This window comes from Tauraco erythrolophus, chromosome 3 (genome assembly GCF_009769465.1).
Source record: "Tauraco erythrolophus isolate bTauEry1 chromosome 3, bTauEry1.pri, whole genome shotgun sequence".
Taxonomy (NCBI): Eukaryota; Metazoa; Chordata; class Aves; order Musophagiformes; family Musophagidae; genus Tauraco; species Tauraco erythrolophus.
Window position 1 is genome coordinate 105,454,739 of NC_141467.1, and position 24,938 is coordinate 105,479,676.

A 24,938-nucleotide genomic window follows, 5' to 3' on the forward strand; every position below is an offset into this window, starting at 1 on the left:
GCAACGGCGTTTGTATCCCCTTGGGATCAGGAATGGTCCTGGGGGAGGGCAGGAGAAGGGATAATGTAAGGATTAATGGCTGGATGCTCGGAGCTCCGTTGGGCGGGTACGGACCCATATTCCTCCTAGATGAGGAGAAGGTTTGGGGGAAGAGGGAGATGGGGGGCAACCTGCTTTTCTAACTCACTTTTAAATCATCCCGGCAGCCTGAATGACAGATTTCACACCAACTGTGCCGAGCGCTTCGATTCCGCGCCCGGGCACGAGACGTGCTGTCGGAATGATTTATAACAGCGGAACATATGGCCGGGTCTCGGGGTGGGTAGAGGCGTTTTCCCCCGATTTGCCTCTGGTTTTTTGTCTGGTTTTTGGAGGAACAATCAAGGCTTTTCATGTTCCATCACTTGGAAACGGCGCGTGGCGGGTGGCGAAGGGGCTGGGGCAGACGGGTGGTGAGGAGCGGAAACTCCAACCGGCGCACGGATCCGGTTGTAAATTTACTCCTGCCTTTCCACCAAGGATGGAGGGATTTTGAGTCGGGTCAACGCGCGCCCAGCGAGCTTCTCCCTGCCGCTCCGCTCGGGAAGGGGGGGTTCTTTTGCTAAATGAGATTTGATGTCTCGGCGCTTTGAAGCGATGAGCCCAGTCCTATAAATATCCCCGCGTCGCTGTCGGGAAGAGGAGGAGCGCCGCTTCCCAATGTTTTCTTCCTATCGGAGTCGGACCGAGAGGTCATCCGATATTTCAGTGGGAGCAGGCTCTTGCCGGTGATCTCCCCGCCGTCGTTCAGAAAGGTCATCTCGTCTTACAAGTCTAATTGCTCCCGTCATCGCCGGGATTTTTAGGGCCGAAGCGCGCGTTGACGGCACGCGGCAACTGCAACGGTTACGTGGAGTCGACGTCCTGGGAAACAAGGATCGCTTGTTTTCCTCCCCCGGCTTTCTGCAGCCCCGCTTGGCGTTGAGTCAGCCCAAGTCACCATCCCACCTCCTCCTCCTCGGTTCCTCCCGTTGTCCCCAGCCCAGCCGTGATGGGAAATCCAACCATGCCAGGACCGTGACAGGTGGCCTCCAAGCGGGGCCGAATCACCTGCTCGCCGGCAGCTGCCGCTTCCAGCCCTGCTCCGTCGCTGCCGGGACGGGATTCGGACAAGGTCCTTCAGCCTCACCCGGAGCAAAAACAACCCTGAAGAAGAAGACCCTGCTGGGGATTTGCGGGGCGGGCACTTGACCCCAGCGGAGCCGTGCCGAGGTTTAATCTCGCTCCGGCGAGGCCGGAGGGAGGACGCGGATTTTTCTCGGCGTGTCGGATCTGGTGTTCGTAGTTGGCCGGGCTTTGCTCAGACCCCTGTTTTCCTCGATATTTTTTTGGAGTTCAAATAGCACAGGGTGTGCTTTCGGACTCGATTTCCACAATTTGCCGTTAGGTTCAAGGAATCTGTGAAATCTTTTATGGAGACAGGCTGGGAGAGTCGGGGCTGTTCAGCCTGGAGAAGAGAAGGCTCCGGGGAGACCTTCCAGCACCTTCCAGTGCCTAAAGGGGCTCCAGGAAAGCTGGAGAGGGGCTTTGGACAAGGGTGTGGAGTGACAGGACACGGGGTGATGGCTTTAAACTGGAAGAGGGGAGATTTCGATGGGATCTAAGGAAGAAATTCTTCCCTCTGAGGGTGGTGAGGCACTGGCACAGGTTGCCCAGAGAAGCTGTGGCTGCCCCATCCCTGGCAGTGTGCCAGGCCAGGTTGGATGGGGCTTTGGGCAACCTGGTGTAGTGGAGGGGGTCCCTGCCCATGGCAGGGGGGTTGGACCTGGATGGTCTGTGAGGTCCCTTCCAACCCAAACCATTCTAGGATTTGATGATTCCATAAGAAAAAAAAGCCCCCCCTTAGCTGACCCACAGCAAGGACCATTTCTGCGTCGGCTCTGACCACACGAGTCCCTGCGCCAGGGCAGCGGCGCAACTGGGCGCGCAGCCACGGGGAATTTGGGGGGGAAAAAAAAAAATAACATGGTTGCCAATATTTTTCTAGACTTTGCTGGCTGGGAGCTCGGGTTTGTGGGGATTAATGTCCGGCCCCTGACGTGCCTGTTTTCATGGTCTCGGAATTGAAACGGGGGCTCCTGAGATTTGCAGAATTCCTTTTTGCAGGAATTTTGGGAGGGGGGGGTAAGTTTTCACCTTCAATTCCAATCGCTCCTGATTTTTCTGGAATTGCTCTAGGTGGTTGTTTCTTCGTAGGCTTTTGGCAAATGGCTTAAAGTTCAAAGCATTCCGCTGAATATTTCACACTTCCAATGTCGCGAGGACATTATTGCTATTAATAACACATTAATCATCTTTCCTCTGAAGATTTTGGTTGGAAAAGCGAAATAAGATTTATTTATTTTTTAAGAAGCATTAGAGTCAGTGTTGGCAAGTCTCAGCGCTCGGGGAATCTGCAGGCTGAGTTTTAGAAACTCCAAGCCTGAAAATTTGGGTTTGGGAACACGACACCAACACCGAAGTTGTCCCGATGTCTAGACCTGGTCTGGGGAGACACACATGGCATGTTCTCACAGTGCCAGCACAGATGAAGCCACCACCCAGAATGATCAGTCTTCAAGGTGGAAACCATCTGCTACGTTGCTTTGAGGAGATGCAGCTTCACCCAGCACCCACCTCAGTCCCACCTTGAAGGTTGGGTGAGAACCACCCTGGGAAACTGACTCTGCCTGTCGCAAAACTGCCCTGCAGACCCCGGCACTGGGGCATCTCCCAGTGACTAAGGTGTCAGAGTCAGAATGAGGTGTCTTGCTACTTGGTTGGCTGGAAAGACGTGGTTTGGATCCACTGGTTTGGATCCAGTTTGGCTGGAAATCCATGTGGTCTTAGAGATTTAAAAAAAAAAAAAAAATGAATACTTCGGGATAAAGCTCTTCTACTGGGCTGATGGATCTTTTGGGTGTTCAGCAGAGGTTTATAAGGAACAGAAATGCCTTCAGTAAATTGAAAGTTTCTTATAAAGCAAATCATGGAATCATGGAATGGGTTGGGTTGGAAGGGACCTCACAGACCATCCAGGTCCAACCCCCCTGCCATGGGCAGGGACCCCCTCCACTACACCAGGTTGCCCAAAGCCCCATCCAACCTGGCCTGGCACACTGCCAGGGATGGGGCAGCCACAGCTTCTCTGGACAACCTGTGCCAGTGCCTCACCACCCTCAGAGGGAAGAATTTCTTCCTCAGATCCCATCGAAATCTCCCCTCTTTCAGTTTAAAGCCATCGCCCCGTGTCCTGTCATTCCACACCCTTGTCCAAAGCCCCTCTCCAGCTTTCCTGTAGCCCCTTTATGCACTGGGAGGTGCTGGAAGGTCTCCCCGGAGCCTTCTCTTCTCCAGGCTGAACAGCCCCAACTCTCCCAGCCTGTCTCCACAGCCGAGGTGCTCCAGCCCTCGGATCATCATGATTGTTTTTGGGATGCAACCGTAGCATCCTGGAGAGGCTGCCGGCTGCTTACCTGGCTGCACGTTGGGTACCCTACGTGTCCCAGCCCCTTCTCCGGGAGCTGCGCCTGCTCTTTCCCTCTCTGCCTCATCCCATGGTTCCCTCCCGCTCTTTCTGCCACTCTGGTTGTACAACGGCAGCAAACGACTCAACCGGCTCAGCCCGGAGCTCCCGCCTCTCCCACGTCGCTGGGGCTGAGCTCTCCGGTCCTCAGCCAAGATGCAGTTGATGTCCTTCTGTCCTCAGCCAGCCTGTTTCCTTTGGAACAAAACTTCTCAGAGGCCAACATCCTCAAGACCTTGACCTCTCCAACTTGGCTGAAACAAGCCAACAAGCTAAAAAAGTTATTAGTTGGCGTCCGGAGAGATCCAGGATCGCATAAGCCTCCGGCTAGAATGCTGGAGCTACTTTGAGAAGCTTGAGGTCGACCCGGAGAATTATTTGCTGCTTTTCATGGAGATACTCGATTCATCTCTGCCCTGTTTGTGTTATCTGCTGTCTGGCAGCTTTCTGGATTCTTCTTTTTTTTTTTAATTTTGGGGAGTTTAAAGGAGATAATGCGTAGCTAGCGCTGTGAAGTTGGGATTGGGAGCATCAGGACTCGCTCTGATAAGAAGGAAAGAAATTGGATCCGTCCTATCCTCTTTCCAAAGCCATCCTTTGAAGCCGTGGGGGTTTTTTGTGTGTGAGCTGGTGTCTTATCCCCGCGTCCTCCAGGCCGGAAGGGATGTAACGACTCCAAAGTCATCGATGCAAAACGGGACGTCGGGCGATGGGAAAGGTAGAAAAGTTTCACGCGGCTTCAGCTTCGCTCTCTGCGGCAAAACGTTCCCCAGGAAGGGGAAAAATGGCCGGGGTGGAACAGGGTGATCCCTCCTTGGTATCTTACTACTCCTGGGGATTTCCTAACCTTGGAATATCCTATTTAATAGCTACCAATGGGCTTGTCCTCCTTGAACTCATCTAATTCTCTTTTGAACCTATTGATGGGTTTTGGCGGCGTTGCCGGATACATTCCGCGGCTCAATTACGTGCCACGGAAAGTGATTTCCGTTATTTGTCTGTTAAACCCACCGCCTGGTACCTACAGAGCACCCAATAAAACACATTCCAGGAAAAAAAAATTTAGGAATCATTTTCCTACTCATTTAGAGGCTGTTCAGGAGGGCCAGAGGCTGTTCAGGAGGGCCTGTTGTGATAGGACAAGGGGTAATGGTTTTAAAATAGAGGGAGGTAGATTCAGGTTGGATATTAGGACAAAATTTTTTACCATGAGAGTTGTAGAACACTGGAACAGGTTGCCCAGAGAGGTGGTGGATGCTCCATCCCTGGAGACGTTCAAGGCCAGGTTGGACGAGGCCCTGAGCAACCTGATCTAGTTGGAGATATCCCTGTTCCTTGCAGGGGGGTTGGACTAGATGACCTTTGAAGGTCCCTTCCAGCCCTAACCATTCTATGATTCTATGATTCTTGACGGACTTACCCAATGACGTGGTCTCTGTCCTGTTTATTCCTTCCCAGTAATTCTTGGCATAGGACGCTGTGTCAGGAAGGATATCCCTTCCATTCCCTGGGATCGGGAAGGTGACACGTGGCAGCGCTGGTCTGGGTCGCCCGGCGATCCCCGCTGACCCTCACCACCATCTTACCACCAAGTCATGGAGACCCTGAACTCACCACCAGATACTGTCTCATTACAGTGAATTTTTTTCCTGACATCTCCATTTGACTTGGTTTATTCCTTCAGTTTTATCCTCAAATAAGAAAGACTTTAACGCCAGAACGCCCCGTATATTTAGAATTTAATCTGCCTGCTACCGTCTTTTTTTTGGTTGCTTTTTTCTCTCCTTGTTTATCATTCAGCTCTTCCCCACACCCGCTCGCGTGCCATTTCTTAGTAGATTCCTTTATTGAAGCTTTAATTTTCTTTTACCATCTCCATTTTAGTTTAGTTTCTATGGGAACGGAGAAAAAAGATAGAAATTGCAACTACCTACTCTCGTCTTCCGACCGGGACACGTATTTTGAACGTACAGCTGAAAGAGGCTGAAGTTCAGGTGGCTGCTTGGCTTCATCCAAGAGGTCGTGCGTGAGCGAGCGGTGGGGTTGGATCAGGCAGTGGGTTACAACACGACGTAATGTTCTGCTTTGTCTGCACTCGGGGGCAAAACGAGCTGAGAAACCTCTACAGGAGCGTCTGCGAGCAGAAATACTGAGAATCATGGAATCATGGAATGGTTTGGGTTGGAAGGGACCTCACAGACCATCCAGTTCCAACCCCCCTGCCATGGGCAGGGACACCTTCCACTACACCAGGTTGCCCAAAGCCTCATCCAACCTGGCTTGAACACCTCCAGGGATGGGGCAGCCACAACCTTCTGCCCTCACAGGGACTGTTCTTGCTGTTAAGTCTGAGATCTCCAGGTGGTGAATCTCATCTCAGGGATTTTGATTCCCAGTGGAAGTGGGATATTGCATCAGGGATGCGCTTTCTGGTTTGGGAGCCCTGAGATGGTGATCGGTCCAGCACTGGAGAACATCGGACGTCCTTCTTGGGTCTCAGCTCCTGGGTGTCCCTGGTGGAGTCAGCTCGTGGCGGGGAGGAGGTGGCACGTTGAAACGATGTTCTCCCTTGATCAGAAGGAGATGCACGTTCCCCTGCCCTCCATCCATGCTCGAGCCTCTGCACATGAAGCAAATCTTGAAGACATGGCCGCCCTCTTAGGTTTGTTCCTTCTCCTTTTTCAAAGGATTTTCTCACAGCTCGCCCATGATGAGGGAAGACTAATTTCGTTCCTACTCACCCTTTGTTACCTGAGCAGACCTTTGCAAGGAAGCCAAGGCTTCCACGAGGTCCCTGCAGTTCCCATAGTGATTGTAATATTAATATTTAAAAGCGGCGTTCCGGGTTATCCAGATATCTGGTTCTTCGGAAAAGAAAGGAGCTGGCAAGAGCTGGAGCTGCCGGTGTGGAGCTGGCAGAGAGCGCTGGGAGGCTGAGCCCTATGGAAAAACACTCCTCCGTGGTTTGGCTTCCAGGTGTGCTGCAGAAAAGCTTGGCTGGCTGGGAGCGAGTGGCCCAGGAGCTTTCTCCGAAAGCGTTCCGAGTGATCCGCCGGCGGTGGTGGCGAATCGAAATACGCGTCGCCCCAGTTGAACCGGGGCCGGGAGTTACTGAGGGTGTGTGATTAAGGTTGCAAATGACTCTGGAGCTGCAAATCTCATGTGCATATCTCCAGCAAATCATGGAATCATGGAATGGGTTGAGTTGGGTTGGGAGGGACCTCACAGACCATCCAGTTCCAACCCTCCTGCCATGGGCAGGGACACCCTCCACTACACCAGGTTGCCCAAAGCCCCATCCAACCTGGCCTGGAACACTGCCAGGGATGGGGCAGCCACAGCTTCTCTGGGCAACCTGTCCCAGTGCCTCACCACCCTCAGAGGGAAGAATTTCTTCCTTGGATCCCATCGAAATCTCCCCTCTTCCAGTTCAAAGTCATCACCCCGTGTCCTGTCACTACACACCCTTGTCCAAAGTCCCTCTCCAGCTTTCCTGGGTAGGAGAGGGAAGACAAAGGTATCAGGATGAGTTGAAGAAACCAAGCGTTCCTGCTCAGTCTAGAAATCATAGAATCATGGAATGGTTTGGGTTGGAAGGGACCTCAAAGATCATCCAGCTCCAACCCCCCTGCCATGGGCAGGGACACCCTCCACTACACCAGGTTGCTCAAAGCCCCATCCAGCCTGGCCTGGAACTTGGTCCCTTCCAACCCAAACCATTTGATTATTCTAAAAACCATTGTGATTTGGTGCCATTCAACTGAAAAGCATTTTTCCCAGGCTGCTTACTGGGTGGCATCTCAACTTTTCCCCAGTGAGTCACTGGGGCTCCCTGGCTCTGCCTCGCTCCGTTCGCTCCCTGGAGCTGCTCGTGTTCGCCGGAGGGCATGAAAAAGCCCAGACTTGCTGGAGATCACTTATTTCCGCTCATTTTCCCGGTCCTTTTTCTGGTGCAAGTTGAACCGCTCTGCCAGAGAGGAAGTCTGAGATTTTATTGTTTGGGGTTTTTTTGTGTTTTTTTTTTTAATTTCTGAACAGAGTCAGTGGTTGTTGTGCAAGTCGGAGAAGATATTTATACATTTCTGTCCTCTGTCCCTTGCACTGTGCTTTCCTCCTCCAGCGCGGCCGTGGGCAGAGAACTGAGCTCCATTTCTTCCCGGAACGTCGGGTTTTTTTGTTCCCTTTATTAGCAGAAACAAAAGCTGGAGGTACCGAGTTCGACTTACAAGCCTGGAGGCAAGAATTTCATCTTCTCGTTCCCATCTTTCCAAGGCATTGATCACTCTGCCTTTGGTCCCAAAAATATCTCGTAGGGCAGTCATTTTTCAGCAGGGGTGTGCCAACTGCCGGAGACGTGGGAGAGCTGAGGTTTGGGGAGGTTGGCACACAAAGCCGTCTTATCCACCGCGTCCCGCTGCTCCAGGAACGCCTCTCCTTCCCTACAGCCCCAAAACCACGTAGGAGGGATCGGGGACTCGTTGCGTCACGCTCATTAACGAGCCTCTGGCGCGGCACTAATTGCTTCTCCGAAGATGAAGGGGGTGTGGGCGAGGAGGGGGATGCTTCTCGGGGAGGCTCAGGACTTCTCAGCGGAAAAACGGGCGCTCTCCCAAAGGCAGGAAGTAATTTGGGGTGGTTTGGGCAGGGTGGGGGGGAACCCTGAAGGTGACGGCTCCACTGGAAGGGCACGATGCCCCGCAGAGCCCGAACTTGTCAGAGAAGGCAGCAGCGAAACACTCGGGTGGCTTCGGGGCAGCGTAGCTCATCTCGAACTCTAAAAACCTCCAAACCAGTCTGGCTTCCAGTCTGATAAACGCGGAATGTCTGAGGATGGCGTTGAGTGGAATAGGCTCTGACACTCATGGAAAGGCTCTCTTAGGTTTTCCCCCGAAGCTCATCGTCTGGTCTAGAATCACGGAATGGTTTGGGTGGGAAGGGACCTCACAGACCACCCAGTTCCAACCCCCCTGCCATGGGCAGGGACACCCTCCACTACACCAGGTTGCCCAAAGCCCCATCCAGCCTGGCCTGGCACACTGCCAGGGATGGGGCAGCCACAGCTTCTCTGGGCAACCTGTGCCAGTGCCTCACCACCCTCAGAGGGAAGAATTTCTCCCTCAAATCCCATCAAAATCTCCCCTCTTCCAGTTTAAAGCCATCACCCCGTGTCCTGTCACTCCACACCCGTGTCCAAAGCCCCTCTCCAGCTTTCCTGGAGCCCCTTTAGGCACTGGGAGGTGCTGGAAGGTCTCCCCGGAGCCTTCTCTTCTCCAGGCTGAACAGCCCCAACTCTCCCAGCCTGTCTCCAGAGCAGAGGTGCTCCAGCCCTCGGAGCATCTCCGTGGCCTCCTCTGGCCCCACTCCAGCAGCTCCGTGTCCTTCTGCTGTTGGGGACCCCAGAGCTGAAGGCAGCACTGCAGGGGGGTCTCACAGAGCAGAGCCGAGGGGCAGAATCCCCTCCCTGACCTGCTGCCCACTCTGCTCTGGGTGCAGCCCAGGACACCGTTGGCTTTCTGGTGCCAAGTCGTGTCCATTTTTCATCCATCCATGTGGGGAGAAGAGGGGAGCATCAGGTAAAACCAGAGCTCAGGATCCAGCCTGATGCTCCGGCAGCTCCTGGCCTTGATCCGTAGCGACATAAATACCCGGAACCGTGTAGCTCATAAGGATCTGGAAAGAAATCCAGCACGTGACTGCCAGCAGCGCCGCGTCCCCCGCTGGGCAGGAGCCATTTCAGGACAGTGGGAGAAATCCAAGACCTCTGCTCCGTCCCGACGTGGATCTGCCGTAATTTCAGCGAGGGGGAAAGTGCTGACGAGGCAGAGATCGCACTCGGAAGCCACCTTAGGAAATAATGAACTTTTCTATCGAAGCGAATCAGTTGTATGTCGGGCCGAGTCTTCGCTCATCCCTTTCAAATGAAATAAATTTTAAAAAAAAAAAAAGGAAAATCCCGCTCCGGCAGGCGAGAGCCGTCGGCTGCATGTGTTAACGCCGCGCTGCTTTGATGGGGAAGGGATGTGACTTTGTTTGCAATGGCAGGGCAAGGTTAGCGCGCTGACGCAGCGAAGACGTGGCTTTGAACTGGAAGAGGGGAGATTTCGATGGGATCTGAGGAAGAAATTCTTCCCTCAGAGGGTGGTGAGGCACTGGCACAGGTTGCCCAGAGAAGCTGTGGCTGCCCCATCCCTGGCAGTGTTCCAGGCCAGGCTGGATGGGGCTTTGGGCAACCTGGTGTAGTGGAGGGTGTCCCTGCCCATGGCAGGGGGTTGGAAGTGGATGGTCTATGAGGTCCCTTCCAACCCAAACCATTCCATCATTCTATGATGTAACCGTTGGGGTGCCAGGCGACAGCAGGAATATCACGGCGTGGGGCACGCGATGGGGCTGTCAGGAGAAGTTAGTAAGTGTTGGCTTTGTGGGTAGCGAGGGGTCCGTTGCCATGGCGGGAGAGCGCGATCTTGAACCTGAGCAGCTTGGAGAAGGAGAAACAAAACTTCCATTTGCCCAGAGAAGCTGTGGCTGCCCCATACCTGGAAGTGTTCCAGGCCAGGTTGGATGAGGCTTTGGGCAACCTGGTGTAGTGGAGGGTGTCCCTGCCCATGGCAGGGGGGTTGGAACTGGATGGTCTTTAAGGTCCCTTCCAACCCAACCCATTCCATGATTCTATGATTTGACAGGGATTGGCGGGGAAATGGAGCGGAGGGGACAGAGACTCTCCCGCTGGCTGATGCGCTCACGATTTCTGGTGTTGATAAGAGATAAGACTTTTTTTTTTTACGAGGGCAGTGGTGAAACACTGGCACAGGTTGCCCAGAGAGGCAGTAGATGCCCCTTCCCTGGAAACATTCAAGGTTGGATGAGGCTCTGAGCAACCTGATCTGGTGGAAGATGGCCCTGCTCATTGCAGGGGGGTTGGACTAGATCTTTGGAGGTCCCACCCAACCCAAACCACAATTTGATGACTCTGTGCCCATTGAGCCATAGCAACTGCTCTTCCACCCCCGTGTAGAAGATGTGGTGATGTGGTTCTCCCAAATTCCCTGCAAGGGAGGGGATCTGGAATTATTTTGTGGCCATGACTGAAGAGATTTGCCCAAGGACCTTTTTTACTGTGGTGTGATGGATGCAGGAAAATGGAAGTCAAGCTACGACATGGTTGGCTTGGGATCTTGTGGGGGAGCATGCCCAAGTTTTGAGGCTTATCTATCAGCATGACTCCTTAGGCAGGAGGAGGGATGGTGAGGAGCAGCGCGCGTGGGCAGCAGAGCGATGTCATGGTTTGCCAGCGGAGCAAACCGTGGAGACGCAGGAGCTGTTTGCCTGGTCCCTGCGGGCTCGCTAACGACCCACGCGTTGGCCAACCCTCATGGCACGTTGCTTCTCCATTTGACAACTCCTTGACTTGGCACCTGCCCCCTAAGCAGGTAACTCCTGCTCGGTGGGAAAGGTTGGAATGTTTTTGGTAACTCCATCCCACTCAAAGCTTTCCTGCCAACTCCAGCTGCCGTAGCAAGAAGTTCTTCTCCTTCGGTAGCCTGCCCTGATGTTTTTTTCAAGCTGCCTGCATCTGTCAGGCCCGTTAGCGAAGGAGTTGTTAGACCTTTCAGGTTAATGGGGAAGATGGGGAGAGGCTGTTCAGGAGGGCCAGTTGTGATAGGACAAGGGGTAATGGTTTTAAAATAGAGGGAGGTAGGTTCAGGTTGGATATTAGGAAAAAATTTTTTACCATGAGAGTTGTAGAACACTGGACCAGGTTGCCCAGAGAGGTGGTGGATGCTCCATCCCTGGAGACGTTCAAGGCCAGGTTGGACGAGGCCCTGAGCAACCTGATCTAGTTGGGGATATCCCTGTTCCTTGCAGGGGGGTTGGACTAGATGACCTTTGAAGGCCCCTTCCAGCCCTAACCATTCTATGATTCTATGATAATGATGTTTTATTTTGTAAAAACCTTCATCAGAACTGAAATTCCTAGTGCAGAAACAAGCCCCAGCTCCCGAACACTTTGACATCAAAGAACTTTGTTTTTCTGGTGGCTTAAACCTTTTTTTTTTTTAAGTAAAATATTCCTGAAAAATAACGTGTGTGTATAATAAACCAAAATATCCCGCTCGGAGTCAGGGTGGTTTAAGAATCAAAGCAATATAATATGGATTATGTTATGGATTGTAGATCATCCCCGGAAATGGTCAAGGTCAGGTTGGATGACGCTCTGAGCAACCTGATCTAGGTGAAGATGTCCCTGCTCATGGCAGTGGGGTTGGTCCTTTAAGGACCTTTAAAGGTCCCTTCCAACCTAAACCACTTGATGATTCTGTGATTAATTCAATTTTTATTTTAATTTTAAGACTGAGAATGAGAGGGGAATCGTTGTCTTTGTGGGATTGTGCCCTAATGGGGGGATTTTGGTTCTTGGACATCTTTGGATCTGGAACACCACCATGGGCGGTGGATCTGGAGCATCACCGTGGGTGATGGGTGTGGAACACCACCATGGGGAGCAGAGCACCCCAAGTGCTGTAGAGCTGCTTCCAAGGTCCTTCCTCTCATTGGTCTAGGGTAGGCTTGGGCAGCTCTCCAAAAGCAGCTCTCCTCTCTTATGTTGGAGTCCCCAACATAAGAAGGACATGGACCAGTTGGAGAGGGTCCAGAGGAGGGCCACGAAGATGATAAGAGGGCTGGAGCACCTTTCCTACGAGGACAGGCTGAAAGAGTTGGGGCTGTTCAGCCTGGAGAAGAGGAGGCTCCGGGGTGACCTTATAGCGGTCTTCCAGTACCTCAAGGGGGCCTACAGGAAAGATGGGGAGAGGCTGTTCAGGAGGGCCTGTTGTGATAGGACAAGGGGTAATGGTTTTAAAATAGAGGGAGGTAGATTCAGATTGGACATTAGGAAAAAATTTTTTACCATGAGAGTTGTAGAACACTGGACCAGGTTGCCCAGAGAGGTGGTGGATGCTCCATCCCTGGAGACGTTCAAGGCCAGGTTGGATGAGGCCCTGAGCAACCTGATCTAGTTGGAGATATCCCTGTTCCTTGCAGGGGGGTTGGACTAGATGACCTTTGAAGGCCCCTTCCAGCCCTGACCATTCTATGATTCTATGAAAACCTCGCCGAGGAGCGGGAATTACAATCCCTGTTAACCTGAAGCTTCAGCTTTGGGTAAAGCCGATGCCGCTTGATCTTCCTGGGCATAGTTTGCTCCTTCTTGCAGGATGTAAGAGTTAAAAAAAAAAAAGAAAATTCTCCAGCTTCTTCCCCCTCTAGTCACACGGGAGAGGTCCTTGCTCTGAGCCGTCTCCTTCTGACCGAGATGGCCGCCGAATCGATGCGAGCTCCTGACCCCATTACTCTCTGATGTGGAAAGGTGCTTACTCAGCGATTCTTCCCCTTGTGACTGCAGTTGTCAATAAATTCCCAGTCATTTCGGGTGTAAAATCCTTAGAAATTTAAGCTTCTCCTAATCGGATTGGCTCATGGCGTTAATTACCGTGGTGTCAGGAGGGTTGCAGAGGAGACTTGCTGGAGGGATGTCTGGATGAGGGATGGGTGATATTGAGCGGTGGGTCGTTTAGCAAGCGACACCCAAGTTGCCCAAGAGCCTCCGTGGCTCCTCTGAGGCCACATGAACCTTAAACATACAAATTCTGGCTCGTTAAAACCCAACTTGTATCACAGCGCGAGCACTGTAAGCCTTCTGATGGCCCCCACGCCTCAGCGTTGTTGTTATGATCCATTGTTCATCCTCCCAGCCTGAACCTCGCAGGAGTGGAAGATTCATCATCCCGCTTGCGCCCGGGGTCCGTCAGGAGGATGCTCGTTGCATGGACCGACAGCATCGTAGAATCATAGAATCATGGAATGGGTTGGGTTGCCCCAACAAGGAGAAACACCTTTCACAGGTGCTCGACCTCTTCCTCCTGTGATTGTTTCATGGAGGAGCAAACCTGCCCTCCAAGACTTGGTGCAGAGACCCATGAGCAACCCAGCTAGAGGAGCCATCCATCATCATGGAATGGGTTGGGTTGGAAGGGACCTCAAAAATCATCCAGTTCCAACCCCCCTGCCATGGGCAGGGACACCCTCCACTACACCAGGTTGCCCAAAGCCCCATCCAACCTGGCCTGGAACACTTCCAGGGATGGGGCAGCCACAGCTTCTCTGGGCAACCTGTGCCAGTGCCTCAACGAGCCATTTAAATTTAGATGATTGTATCGCCCAGTGCCGTGGTGAGGTGGGTCTGAGGCTGTTTGGCTACTGGAGCTCACAGCAGACTTTTTAATACCCATCAAGGAGTTTTTTTTGGCCGATGAAGTAACTAATGATGGTAATTCTGGCCCAAAACCACATCTGGTACCCACTTTAGTTGTGCTCTACCTACCAGCCAGCAGCAAACCGGTGCCCACCTACCTGTTATCCCCACTGTTGGCCTCGCACCTGGGAAATACTCTGCATGGTCCCTATTTTGGGCAAATACTGAGGAATTTTAGCCCTGAGGTTGGCACTCAGCTTTGCTGAAGGTGCGGTGGATTGAGCTGCTTGCGGCGATTAATCACCCCCGTAAATTCAAAGACTGGGGAGGAAGGAGACCGGTGAACGCTCGATGTCTTCTTCTCCAACAGCATGGAAAAGAACGATGCCAAGAGAGACGACCTGTAGCCCAGACGCCGCCTGGAATTACTAAGCTGATAATTTGCAGCAAAAACCAAGAGGAAATTAAGGGCTCTGGGCCAAAAGGTCCTACATTTCCTTTACGTACCAACTTTTTCTTTTGAGGTGCTGCAGACATTGAGTCTTGGCTGGTTTATAGCCGGTGATGATCCAGTTCTGTTGGGTCCAAACAGACCTTCATCTTTTTCAAGCTCTGTAGGGCTATTTTTATTCTGTTCTACTCTATCCCAGTCTACTCTACTCAACTCTACTCTACCTTTACTTGAGGCACTGGACCAGGTTGCCCAGAGAAGCTGTGGCTGCCCCATAGAATCATAGAATCATAGAATGGTTAGGGCTGGAAGGGACCTTCAAAGGTCATCTAGTCCAACCCCCCTGCAAGGAACAGGGATATCTCCAACTAGATCAGGTTGCTCAGGGCCTCGTCCAACCTGGCCTTGAACGTCTCCAGGGAAGTGTTCCAGGCCAGGTTGGATGAGGCTTTGGGCAACCTGGTGTAGTGGAGGGTGTCCCTGCCCATGGCAGGGGGGTTGGAATTCGATGATCTTTGAGGTCCCTTCCAACCCAAACTATTCCATGATTCCATGATTCTGTGATAACTGCAGAACACTTGACTTTTTGTTCCTCTCCGATGAAGACAGCCCAATCTCTTCCTGGTTGGTAGATCCAAAGCCCTGCTGAAGCAGCTCCCCTTAACCCCGTGGAGATTATTTTAAACCAAACTGGTCAAAGCGAAGTGTTAAAACGGGGAGGCGAGCGCGGACGTCCATCTAGGGCCAAAATCATTTCAACGGAAAACACCGGGTGAGTGCGTCACGCTCAGACCCGAATTAAAGCCTTCGGTGGAAACCTGGAGGAGATACTTAATGGTGCAAAGCTCGAGTTGGCCTCCAGCTCTACTATCGTGCTGCTCGTTCGGTTTGAGTTCTGCAGAAAGGGACGAGGCACGGCGTAGGATTCGCGCTTCTCCGAGCAAAGGCTGAACTGTGGATGTTCCTCTCCACCAAGAAGAGGTGGAGCCATTTTCATCCTTTAGATGTGGGAACCTCTGGCACATGAAAAGCCTCTTCCTTTTTTTTTTAATTTCAATCCAGCGGTTTAAATTGAGTTGGAAGATGAGCCGGACCCACCGGAGGGCCGGGCTGCCGGCGTCTCCGGCTACCAGGGTGGGGAATTTTGGTCTTGAGCAAATTGGGCATTTCGGAAACCCCCCCAGGGGACTCGCTGGGAGAAGACGTCGAGATGCGACCCATCACTTGTCCAACTCACTGAGTGCGTCGGTTTTAAATGCCGTTGAGTTGGAGAAGCTCCACTGGGCACGCTGGGAGCTTTTTTTTGATTTCTTTCTTCATAGAATCATAGAATGGTTAGGGCTGGAAGGGACCTTCAAAGGTCATCTAGTCCAACCCCCCTGCAAGGAACAGGGATATCTCCAACTAGATCAGGTTGCTCAGGGCCTTGTCCAACCTGGCCTTGAACGTCTCCAGGGATGGAGCATCCACCACCTCTCTGGGCAACCTGTTCCAGTGTTCTACCACTCTCATGGTAAAAAATTTTTTCCTAATATCCAACCTGAACCTACCTCCCTCTATTTTAAAACCGTTACCCCTTGTCCTATCATAACTGGCCCTCCTGAACAGCCTCTCCCCATCTTTCCTGTAGGCCCCCTTGAGGTACTGGAAGACCGCTATAAGGTCACCCCGGAGCCTCCTCTTCTCCAGGCTGAACAGCCCCAACTCTTTCAGCCTGTCCTCATAGGAAAGGTGCTCCAGCCCTCTTATCATCTTCGTGGCCCTCCTCTGGACCCTCTCCAACTGGTCCATGTCCTTCTTATGTTGGGGACTCCAGAACTGGACGCAGTACTCCCTTATCGATTTCTATACCTCTTGACAGGCTTGTAAATGCAGACGAGGAGAAATTCCAAGTCAGAAATTGGAGTTAATACGAACATCCCTTGTATCTTTTTACGTAAACCCACACAAAAATGAAGAATCGGAATAAGACGCGGCTGCCCGTTAAGCCGCGGGGATCCCCGGGATTAGCGAGAGGTGACACCTGCAGTGTTTGGGGTAATCTGAAAAATCGGTTACGTTGTTTGTTCTTTGGGATTACGACTTTTTTAATCCTCTTCTGCATTTCTAAGCCCCGTTTACTGCTTTCTGATTTCAGTCGCCCCCTTGGCGGTGTTTCTGAGCGAGCTGGGTCGCTGCGTTGGGCTGGTGGTGCCTGGCCTTCAGCTCAGCAGGGGGTGGGGCGATGGGAGGAAGGCTTGAAACCACATTTTCTGCTCCGTATTTTGGTGATGAGCTCCACACTCTATGCAGAGACCAATGTCAGACCAACTCGTGATTTAAATGCGAAGAGGGGGACACCGAGCAGCGTGTAGCTGGTCTCTTCTCCCTGGGATCCGGTGATAGGATCCGATGATGGTTCAAAGCTGCACCAAGAGAGGTTCAGACTTGACATTAGGAAGCATTTCTTTACTGAGAGGGTGGTCAAACACTGGATCAGGCTTCCTAGAGAGGTGGTTGATGCTCCATGCCCATCAGTGTTTAAGAGGCATTTGGACAATTCCTGTAACAACATGCTTTAACTTTTGGTCAGCCCTGAATTGGTCAGGCAGTTGGACGAGGTGGTCACTGTAGGCCTCTCCTCTCCTCTCCTCTCCTCTCCTCTCCTCTCCTCTCCTCTCCTCTCCTCTCCTCTCCTCTCCTCTCCTCTCCTCTCCTCTCCTCTCCTCTCCTCTCCTCTCCTCTCCTCTCCTCTCCTCTCTCTACTCTCCTCTCCTCCTCTCTCCTCCCCTCCCCTCCCGTTCCCTTCCCCTCTACTCCATTCCATTCCATTCCATTCCATTTCTCTGGAATGGAGCCCAGGACTCAAGTCTGTTTGGTCTTCGCTGGCTCCATCCCTCCCACCGTTGATGCAGCCTGTGGTCATCGCTGAGTCGAGGCGTGTCGGGGTGGGTGGTTTGGGAAGATGTTGGAGGTGGGACACACGCACCGGAGAGGTTTGCCCAGTGTTGAAATCAAGAGGGAGGCAGAGCCGTGCAGGATCCCGGCGCCGGCACACTGGGGTTCATGCCGGGGAGCAGCACGGCTCAGGCTGGGCTGGAGGGAGTTGAAGCCATCGTCTTCAAGTCTTGCATGGACAAATGCTGCTGGGGTTGGTTGTCTGGGCTGCAGGGTGGTCTTCCAGAAGAAGTAAGTTCGTCAGGTTGGTGCCTCCAGCATAGTTTGGGTTGGAAGGGACCTTTAAAGATCATCCACTCGAAGTGGACTTGCCGCAAACGTTCAATCATAGGGTCATGGAATAGTTTGGGTTGGAAGGGACCTTTAAAGATCATCCAGTTGAAGTCTGTCTCTCTCTGTCGCTTCTCCTTCAGGCTGGAATGGGTGGAAATCATCGAGCCTCGAACCCGGGAGCGCATGTACGCCAACCTCATCACGGGGGAGTGCGTCTGGGACCCTCCCGCCGGTGTGCGGATCAAGCGCACGAATGAAAACCAGTGGTGGGAACTCTTTGACCCCAACACCTCACGGTTCTACTACTACAATGCCACCACGCAGAGGACGGTGTGGCACCGGCCACAAAACTGCGATATCATCCCTCTGGCCAAGCTGCAGACCCTGAAGCAGAACACGGAGTCACCGAGGGCTTCCACGGAGAACAGCCCGGGGAGGAGCAGCAATGTCAGCAGGGAGGGCAGCACCAGCTCCTCCCTGGAGCAGGAGCTGGAGGGCAGCGAGAAGGTGCAGGAGCAGAGGTCGAGCCGTCAGTCATCCCAGTATGCCGTAGTGAAGGAAGAAACGGAAAGGTAAAAGCAAGGCCGGCTCTGCCGGCACATCACGGGCACGTGCGACGGAGCGTGGTGATGGGTTGGTGCAAGCAAATGGCGAGTTCAGATCCCCTGGTGTTCTTCCAGCGTCGCAGAAGAGCAGAGCCCTTGTCCTGCAGCTCTTTATTTCTGTTGTGTGGAGGTATCCGGAAGCGTGGAGCACCTCTGCTCTGGAGACAGGCTGGGAGAGTTGGGACTGTTCAGCCTGGAGAAGAGAAGGCTCCGGGGAGACCTTCCAGCACCTTCCAGTATCTAAAGGGGCTACAAGAAAGCTGGAGAGGGGCTTTGGACACGGGTGTGGAGTGACAGGACACAGGGCGATGGCTTTAAACTGGAAGAGGGGAGATTTTGATGGGATCTAAGGGAGAAATTCTTCCCTCTGAGGGTGGTGAGGCACTGGCACAGGTTGCCCAGAGAAGCTGTGGCTGCCCCATCCCTGGCAGTGTTCCAGGCCAGGTTGGATGAGGCTTTGAGCAACCTGGTGTAGCGGAGGGTGTCCCTGCCCATGGCAGGGGGGTTGGAACTGGATGGTCTGTGAGGTCCCTTCCAACCCAACCCATTCCATGATGATGGATGGCTCCTCTAGCTGGGTTGCTCATGGGTCTCTGCACCAAGTCTTAGAGGGCGGGTTTGCTCCTCCATGAAACAGTCACAGGAGGAAGAGGTCAAGCACCTGTGAAAGGTGTTTCTCCTTGTTAGGGGCAACTTAGATGTCCCTTCAAAAAAGATACGGTAGAGAAATAACTTCTTGTCCTCTGACATACGTGGTTTTAGCGAGTAGCGTGATTTGAAATGACTCCCCTGGATCAGATCTCCCTGACACGGCACCATGATTCATGCCACAACTGTTGAGTTGTCCTGCTGGTTCATGGAGCTCCTGGCAGAGGTGATTTCTCTTGCAAAGGAGAAGCTTCTGACCAAACGGTGAGTTAGCGCTCAGTCTCCAAGGTCCAGCTGCATATGGACAACGTCCTGAGACGTCTGCGTTGCTGCTCCATGCCCTTCATTTCAGGCTTTTATGGCTTGGGAGCCACGAACCAGGCGGTTCATGACTCAATAATTTGTTTTCCCTTCAACGACGCCTCTTACGACACTACCAACTGACCGGTGATCTCCTGGGATGGGAACAGGAACACCCAGCTCGGCGAGTGCTTTCAGGGCTTTGAGGCCCTGAACAACCTGATCTAGTTGGAGATATCCCTGTTCCTTGCAGGGGGGTTGGACTAGATGGCCTTTGAAGGTCCCTTCCAGCCCTAACGATTCTATGATTCTATGATTCTATGTGGGACCTCCAACGTGGCCTTGCCTCCGCGCGTCCGGCCCGTTGATGGTAGGCTTGATCTCCCCAGGAGATCTTCTGGAAGATCCTCGGATAAAATCGCTCAGCGTGGCGATGGTATCGTTCCTCACGAGACAGGTGCTGTTTGGACGGGTAGATAGTTTTGGTGTTCAATCACAAGGATGCTGGGTGGTAGAGAGGTCCAGCTGGGTCTGTTCAGGATACGCTGCCGGCTGGTTAATGCCGATCTTTTCTTGCCTGTCACCAAAACTACCAAGCCCTGACCTGTGATAGGACAAGGGGGGAATTGGTTTTAAACTAAAAGAGGGGAGATTCAGATAGATCTAAGGAAGAAATTTTACTGCTCACGCATGGGCCAGCCAGAACGACAACAGGGACCTGGGAGAAAAGGCAAGTGTAGATGCCCCATCCCTGGAAGTGTTCCAGGCCAGGTTGGATGAGGCTTTGAGGAACCTGGTGTAGTGGAGGGTGTCCCTGCCCATGGCAGGGGGGTTGGACTAGATGATCTTTGGAGGTCCCTTCCAACCCAAACCATTCTGGGATTCCATGATTCTAAGTGGTTTTAGCACAACTCCAAAGCCTACCTGGAGTCTCTCGGTCTTTATCCTGAAACTCTTCATGAAACGCATTATTTTGCCGTACCTGTGCAATGCCCAGCACAAAGGGTGGGAGAAATACATCGTCCATCCCAGCTACAGTCAAAGAAGCAAGACCAGGAGGGTTATGGGTCTTCTGGATGCTCGTAGTTTCATTTGACGAAGACTTCCCGCTCCAGAGGGAATCTGTATCCCCCACAGCTGAGGATTTGGCGTTGCCGGATGCAGCCTGCGTAAACGTTCTCTGATGGATGATGTTGACTTGAGGCCACAAGCCAGAAGTAGGGGTGATGGACAGGGCAGGGTCAGCTGCTGCATGTAGCAGGTCATAGAATCATCGGATCATCGAATGGTTTGGGTTGGAAGGGACTTTTCATGACCACCTAGTCCAACCCCCCTGCCATGGGCAGAGACACCTTCCACTAAATCAGGTTGCTCAGAGCCCCGTCCAACCTGACAGGTTGTGATCACCTGCTGCAGGTCACCAACAATTGCTGCCTTCTCCTGAGTAACGAGAGGGGGTTTAATGGTTTTACAGATGCTTCTGCTCACCTTGTTGTGAGAAACTCAAGTATGGAACCACTTCTGGGTGGGCTTCAGGGTTGGTGTTGGCTCCTCTGGCCAGAGGTCTAGAGGAGTTCATAGAATCATTGGTTTGGGTTGGAAGGGAGCTTTAAAGGTCACCTAGTTCAACCCCCCTGCCATGGGCAGGGACACCTTCCACTACACCAGGTTGCTCAGAGCCCCATCCAACCAGACCTTGAATGTTCCAGGGATGAGGTATCTACCACCTCTCTGGGCAACCTGGTCCAGAGTTTCACCACCCTCATTGTAAAACATTTCTTCCTCAGATCTCATGGAAATCTCCCCTCTTTCAGTTTAAAGCCATCGCCCCGTGTCCTACCACTACATGCCCTTGTCAAAAGTCCCTCTCCAGCTTTCTTGTAGGCCTCTTTGAAGTACTGGAAGGTGCTCTAAGGTCTACCTGGAGCCTTCTCCAGGCTGAACCCAACTCTCTCAGCCTGTCTCCATAGCAGAGGTGCTCCAGCCCTCGGAGCATCTCCATGGCCTCCTCTGGCCCCGCTCCAGCAGCTCCATGTCCTTCTGCTGTTGGGGACCCCAGAGCTGAAGGCAGCACTGCAGGGGGGTCTCACAGAGCAGAGCAGAGGGGCAGAATCCCCTCCCTGACCTGCTGCCCACGCTGCTCTGGGTGCAGCCCAGGACACGGGTGGTAAAGCTGGAGCTTGTTCCCGACGCAGCGGGAAGGGTTAACGGGGATGGAGTAGGTGGGTTTGAATCTCCCCGGGCTTTGCTGCAGGACCACGTGCAGGATCAGTGGCTTCCTGGAGGAAGGTCCGTTCCCCATAGCGCTCGAACGCTGGACCGCAGGAGCTAATGTGGATACTGCAGGTCACTAATCCTTCGTGTCCTCCACCCACACGTTCTCACTCCTTTTCCAGTGCCTGGGCTGGGCAGGTGTATTATGGGATGCAAAGCTGCTGAGTAGGGTGGGAGGAGGGAGGGACTGCCCCTGGGCACTCAAATAGAAAAGCTTAACCAGTGGAAACCTTCTGATGGTGGTGGTGGTGGAGAAGAGCAAGCCAGCCGTGGGGTGGGTTTGCTCCTGGCTGCTGGAGGGTTGCATGGCCTTTCAGCCCTGGTAGTTCGTAGCCTTGACCTTGCCAGGGACTGGCACGGAGCAGATACCAGGTCACCTAAGCTTTAAAATTATAAAAATAAAAATTAAAACCCAGATGCCACTAGAGGGAGCAGATATTCCTGCTCAGTGGACGGTTTCCACCTGCATCCCTGGAGGTGACCCAACAGTCCTGTCCCTTCAGCCCAGCCAAACCATGGCAGCATCCCGCTCCAGTGGAAGAGCTAAAGTCTCCTGACCACCTTGTCCTGGCTGGAAAAAAAACTCAAAATCACATTCTTTTCTTGACCTCCTCCTCTCAGCAACTGGACTGGGAATACTGGGAAGCTTTGCTGAGACCTCAAGGTTGAAAGAATGAGGTTGAATGACCTCAAGGTTTAATGAGGTCATTAAGAGAAAGATTTCGGAACGCAGAAGTAACCCCTGGAGGAGGTGAGGGTGCCACAGCGTGGTCCGTCGCTGCCACGCATCCTCATGGCTCTTGCCACGAGGGAGGTCCTGGCTGCAAAAGCCACCTTATTCCCACCAGAAATGGGATGGTGTTTGCTGACTCAAGGGAAAGGGGAGATGCTGTGGGTTTGAAAGCAGAGATGTGGTTGAACCTGGTAGATGTGACCCTTCCAGCAAGCACGGGGCGGGTGGGAAGCTGCAGAAACGTCGGCGTAGCGCCGGCAGATGGTTCGATCCACGCGGAATGGGTGTGGAAGTGGGTAAACCACAGGCAGAGACAACTGCCAGGGATGGTGAGATGGAACGTGGTGAGATGGCCTACAGCTGGACGACCAGAGAGGGTTTTATCCAGCTCTGATTTCTCCAGCAAAACGAGGATGAGGAAGGAGGGCTGGGGGAAAAAGCTTCCAGGGATGCAGAGATTCTCCTCCAGAAGTGGCTGGTGCTCTGGGGCGCGGGACAGACTCGAGCTGTGCAAATTAAAAATTGATTTTGGATGGCGGCCATCAGCAGCTGCAAAGGGCAGAAGGCGGTTCAGGCGTTTGTGCCTGGAGTTTCTCACCATCCCGGGTTTTAGTGTTGGGTTCTGACCACGAGCAACTTCTGGGCATAAGCCAAAAAAAAGAAATATTTCTTCGTAGATGAAGCTTTTTTTTAATTTTACCCTCATCTTGTGCTTGTAAGCGTTGAGATACGGGTGCCCCGGGTGAGCAGAGGTGGAATTTTGACTGATAGGGAGCCAGATCTTGAACTTGGGTGGTCTTTCAAGACCCCTCCAGACCTGCTTTCGCTGACATCTCTGGTTGCCCACCAGAGTGATGGCTTTGACCTGGTGGGGTATATAAGCTCTTGCCATAGGAGGTGCGGGTCAAGCTGCTTTATTTTGGTCTTCCTTGATGAAGAGCGCCGTTGCAGCCCCTTGGACCATAGAGTCACAGAATAGTTTGGGTTGGAAGGGACCTCCAAAGATCATCTAGTCCAACCCCCCTGCCATGGGCAGGGACATCTTCAACTAGATCAGGTTGCTCTAAGACCCGTCCAACCTGACCTTGAATGTTTCCAGGGATGGGGCAATCCAGGGATGGCATGACCTCCAAGGGTTGGCCAGACCTGCTGGGTGATGCTCAAGCGCTAGCAGGGCTCCAAGGTGTTGGAGATCCCTCCAGGGACCACTGATCTCTCAGCACCCAGGGCTGCCTCTGAGCCTTGCTGTCCATGGGCAGCCAAGGAGGAACCTTGAGATGGGACCGAGGTGGGGGGCAGTGGGGGCAATTATTTGGGGTCACCTCTGCGTAGGGCAGTTGGTGTTTCTGAGCCTCAGTCCTAATAACCCTGAGATGAGGATGGATCTGGGCATCACGTGGTGTGTTGGAGAAGACAAGTGGAAATACTTCATTTGCATCAAAAGAAGGAAATGGAAGGGCATTATTTTTGAGGGTGGGGAGGAGGTGGGCCTAGAAAACAGGGTGGTGTGGGGCAGGTTGAGTCATCACCTTCAACCAGAGACATGGTTGAAGTCTCCTTGGTAGGACAATTTAAAAAGATGTTTTTGCAGTGCTTGGTTTTGTTTCCAAGAAGAACCAAGGCTGGAAGGGAGCTCTGGAGGTCACCTGGTGGAACCTCCTTCTCCAAGTTTCCTAACATTAAGTCTTATAGTCATTTCAAGAAGGTTTTTCCGGCTGAGCGTTTCCCTCCTGAACTTATCTGGTCTTAAAAGGGAGGTCAGGGGAAGTGGGTGAGTCTTGAGCAACTGATCTCGTTGGAGTTTGCACTCAGAGGTGCCCCACACCCTGCAGTGATGGGAAGATTTAGGAACCAGAGCATCTGGTTTGGTAGGAGATGGTGGAGGTGGTTCCAAGTCCGTTCCTCATGTCCTTGGTGCAGCAGTGGGCCAAGTTGGAGCTGGTGCCATCACACGTGTGCAGGTCTAAGATGCATCCGCAGGGAACATGCTGTGGCCAAGCTCTCGGATCTCACTGGGCTTCCCTTACGCAGCTGTAGTGAGTTGGGATTTGCACGGAGCTACCATTAGCAGCTGGATCCAGCTCCGGAGACCGCAGTAGGAAGCAACGCTGTGTTGTCTCATCTTGGTGAGCTGGCGTCTGCTCGTCTTCAGGATCTCAATAGCAGGGTTGTCTTGGTGGTCAGCAGAGGTAGAGCGCTTCCCAGCAGGAGGTTCTTGCCGTAGACTTCACCTTGCTTGTCTTGGAATGGGAACTTTTCCGCAACGCGTAACGTGACAGCTGTGGAATCTCGGAGCGGGCTGCGGCCAGCGCGTCGGCTGGGTTTTATGGCAGGTCACTGGGTTTTTCTACGCTGTTGGAAAGTGTCTGTGGTCATCGGTCCGGGCAGAGTCTTCCCGTTGCTTGAAATCCTTGGAGAAGGCTTCAAGAGGGGCAGAGAGGACCTGCTCGGAGGAGCTCATGCCATCACCCATGGAGGACTCGGCTGTGCCACCAGCAGACGGCATCTTTGCCCCGACTTCAGCAAGAGTGATGAGTGAAGGCTTGAAGGACAAGCAGGTGGATCTTCTCTGTCCATCAGGAGAGCTTTCCTTGGACCACCACGCAGGACTCTTGGAGGCTCTTTACCAAAGTCCCACCTGCTGTGAAATCGCACCCGCGTTCTTTCTCAAGACTCGCGCTTTTCTTGAAGGTTCTCCTCCCCGATTCCGAAGCCTGCTGTGATATTGGAGAAGATCAAGTGCAGCGCTTAAAATCCTCCTGGATGAAGCGTAGCTGAGCCGAAAGAGCTGAGGGGTGCTCGCTTGCAAAGCAATCCCCGAGATGTGGTGGAGCTGCCTGGGGTCAAGGCGTGATGGTAATCGGTCCTCTTGGGTGTCTGGGACGGAGCGGGGTGGAGCAGGTGAACCCACGACTTTAAAAGAC

General features: G+C 52.9%; 1 protein-coding gene across 1 annotated transcript in view; it reads left to right on the plus strand.

The window, feature by feature from the left end:
• ARHGAP39 (Rho GTPase activating protein 39) overlaps positions 1–24,938 on the plus strand; it is a gene marked incomplete at its 3' end in the record, with an annotated part of 152,686 nt that overhangs the window by 78,350 nt on the left and 49,398 nt on the right. Inside the window, exon 2 of the mRNA XM_086609342.1 lies at positions 17,595–18,026. Within this exon, the coding sequence (XP_086465468.1) occupies positions 17,595–18,026 (432 nt within the window). The remainder of the gene's footprint in view (positions 1–17,594; positions 18,027–24,938) is intronic.